Here is a 2,817-nt window from a genome sequence, read left to right as displayed (position 1 = left end):
TAAAGTTTCGCAAAATCCACACAATCAACTGGAGTGTGTGTGTTTGTGTGTGTGTGTGTGTGTGTGTGTGTGTGTGTGTGTGTGTTGCAGTGATAAGCTGTAATACATAAGAAGAAGAAGGTTTACGGTCCCGGCTCGGTGAGGTTCTCTGTGAAGGTTCTCAGCAGCGGATCGTATCTGTACCGGGTCTGGGTACCGTGTGGGTCCGGGTTCAAGCTCCTTGTGGGTCTCAGGTTCGGGTTGCCTTGGTGAAGCAGCCGGAGGGCGGGGTTTGGAGCGGATCTGGGGGTGGGGCTTCGTGGTGGAGAGAGCTGCTCTTCATCTTCCTCCTCAGAGCTGCAGAGCTGGAGCGGTTTATCGGCGCTGAGATCCCCACTGTCAGAAACACTGAAATAAAACACAGTTATTACGTCTACACGGTGCCGTGCATGCAGGTTATTTTCATTTCCCTGTGATTATTACAGATTCAACCTGGACCAAGCTGTAAACTGCCATGAAGCGGCCTAACAAGAGGAACTGTTTTATAAGGTGTGTGTGTGTGTGTGTGTGTGTGTGTCAGAGAGAGAGAGAGAGAGAGAGAGAAAGCGTGCAGCACGCTCTCGGCTCACCTGTCCTTGGCCTCGGCGGCTCGGTCTCTCTGTCTCCGGTTCTTGAACCAGTTGCTGACCTGTGTGGTGGTGAGACCGGTGACGTCGGCCAGCTGCCGCTTCTCGCGCGGGGACGGGTACGGGTTGTGCGTGTACCAGTCCCGCAGCACAGAGCGCGACTTCTCCTTGAAGCAGTAGCTCGTCTCCTCTCCGTCCCAGATGGTGCGCGGCAGCGGGAACTTCCGGCGCACGCGGTACTTCCCCACGGCCCCGAGCGGGCGCCCTCGCAGCGTCTCCGCCTCGGCATAGTGTGCCCTGAGCCACAGCTGCTGCAGCCTGGCGTGGTTCTGCGCGGAGAACTGGTGGCTCTCGAGGATCCGGTAGAGCTCGTGGAAGTCTCCTCGGTGGAACGCCACCGCTGCTTTGGCCTGGAGCACCGACTCGTTCTTGTGCAGGCGGTCGCACGCCGGAAGCGACCACAGGAAGCGACCGAGCCGCTCGAGATCTCCGCCCTGCTGAAGGACCTCGCACACGCACGCCACCTGCTCCTGCGTGAAGCCGAAGCTCGGTGAAGTCGCCATGGGAATACTCTATTCTACTGCGCGATATCCAACTGCGGTACAGGAACCATCCCCAAAACCGAAGCTCCTCTGAGATGCTGAGAAGATCGGTGACTCCGTGTTGAGAAGATCTTCACAAACCCAGAAGCTCCAGAAACATGAAGCTGCTCCTCTCAGAGAGGTGAAGGAACTGTTCAACTTTTCCCTCAGCACTTTCCTCCAAACACACCAACAAAGCCCTCTCAGTTCCTTCAGGGGGACTCTGATTTTCCACTGGAGCGACAGTCCGAAAGATTCCGAGAAGAACTTTCCAAATCAATGCTTCTGAGAAGAAAAATTCCTGGAATTTATTTAATTTTTTTTAATTCTACCCAGAAAAACACTTCTTCCTAAAAAGAAAAAGAAAAGAACAACTAGAGCTCCAGATAAATGACACAACTCTCCAGACATGAGCAATTCCTTCAGGATGATGTGATCTTCAGAATCAAAGCTCCTCCTAAATGAAACGTTCTCACCCCATCACAGCTCTCCAACTGCATCTCTGTTTACGACATTTACACACAACCCAAGCGCTTTCTGAAAACTGAAGACGCGAAGAACTTCCTGAATGTGAAATCTCTGAACTCCAAGAGCTCAGAAGTGATTTTCTCCTCCTGCAGTGTCTGTCGCTGATTTAAACTGGTGTTGAACTTCAGGGTAGTGTGTGTGTGTGTGTGTGTGTGTGTGTGTGTGTGTGTGTGTGTCTGTCTGATTTTTAGTCGATTTGCTCTTAAACTGAGCAGAACAAAAGTGTGCAGATCCACTTCTACACTCGAGGGCGGAACCCAAGAACCTGAAACCGGAGACCCCCTTTACAAACACACACACACACACACACACACACACACATACACACATACACACACACACACTCTCTCTCTCAATAACAGTGTCTCATCCTTTTTTTATTTTCTTCATCTTTATTTGTTTATCTGTTTTTGACTTTATGTAAATTAATATTTTTACAAATGTAAATTATATTAAGATTTATTATAGAAAATTCTAAAATATTTATATTAATTCATTGTGATTTACTTTTATATTATTTTATCATATGTGGTTTGAAACTATTAACTAAATTTAGCTATAAGAATTCTTTTTTTTAAGTAATAATAATAACCATAATAATAATATCAATAATAATATCATTAATAATTAATAATAAATAACAACAACAACAATAATAATAATAATAATAATTATTATTATTATTATTATTATTATTATTATTGTTATTATTACTTTAAAAAAAAGAATTCTATTTCTCACACAATAATGAATGAAACACACATTCTGCTGGAGCTAGACTGTGTGTGTGTGTGTGGTGTGTGTGTGTGTGTGTGTGTGTGTGTGTGTGTGCGTGTGTGTGTGTGTGTGTGCGTGTGTGTGTGTGTGTGTGTTACAGTGCTAGATACACCCCTATGTTACCATTACAAATAGGAGGGTTTGTATTGTTTATTTCAGAGACTTTAAATGCAGAACAAATTTATTATTTATTACATTCCTGCTGTTGTGTGTTTGTGAGCCGCCGTTACAGGGAGAGCCACCTACTCACACACACACACACACTCACACACACTCACACACACACCTACTCACACACACTCACACACACTCACACACACTCACAC

At 46.0% G+C, this 2,817-nt stretch overlaps 1 protein-coding gene across 1 annotated transcript; it reads right to left on the bottom strand.

The window, feature by feature from the left end:
• Positions 1–331: 331 nt before the first annotated feature.
• LOC128604786 (homeobox protein six1b-like) lies at positions 332–1,873 on the bottom strand. Its single transcript, XM_053619884.1, has one exon. It carries the CDS (start codon positions 1,166–1,168, stop codon positions 605–607), a length of 564 nt encoding a protein of 187 aa, XP_053475859.1. The 5' UTR covers positions 1,169–1,873; the 3' UTR covers positions 332–604.
• Between the last annotated feature and the right edge of the window lie 944 nt (positions 1,874–2,817).

The sequence above is a fragment of the Ictalurus furcatus genome, chromosome 3 (assembly GCF_023375685.1).
Source record: "Ictalurus furcatus strain D&B chromosome 3, Billie_1.0, whole genome shotgun sequence".
In the NCBI taxonomy this organism is placed as follows: Eukaryota; Metazoa; Chordata; class Actinopteri; order Siluriformes; family Ictaluridae; genus Ictalurus; species Ictalurus furcatus.
Note: the sequence above shows the minus strand (reverse complement) of the source record. Positions and strands in the feature narration are given on the sequence as shown.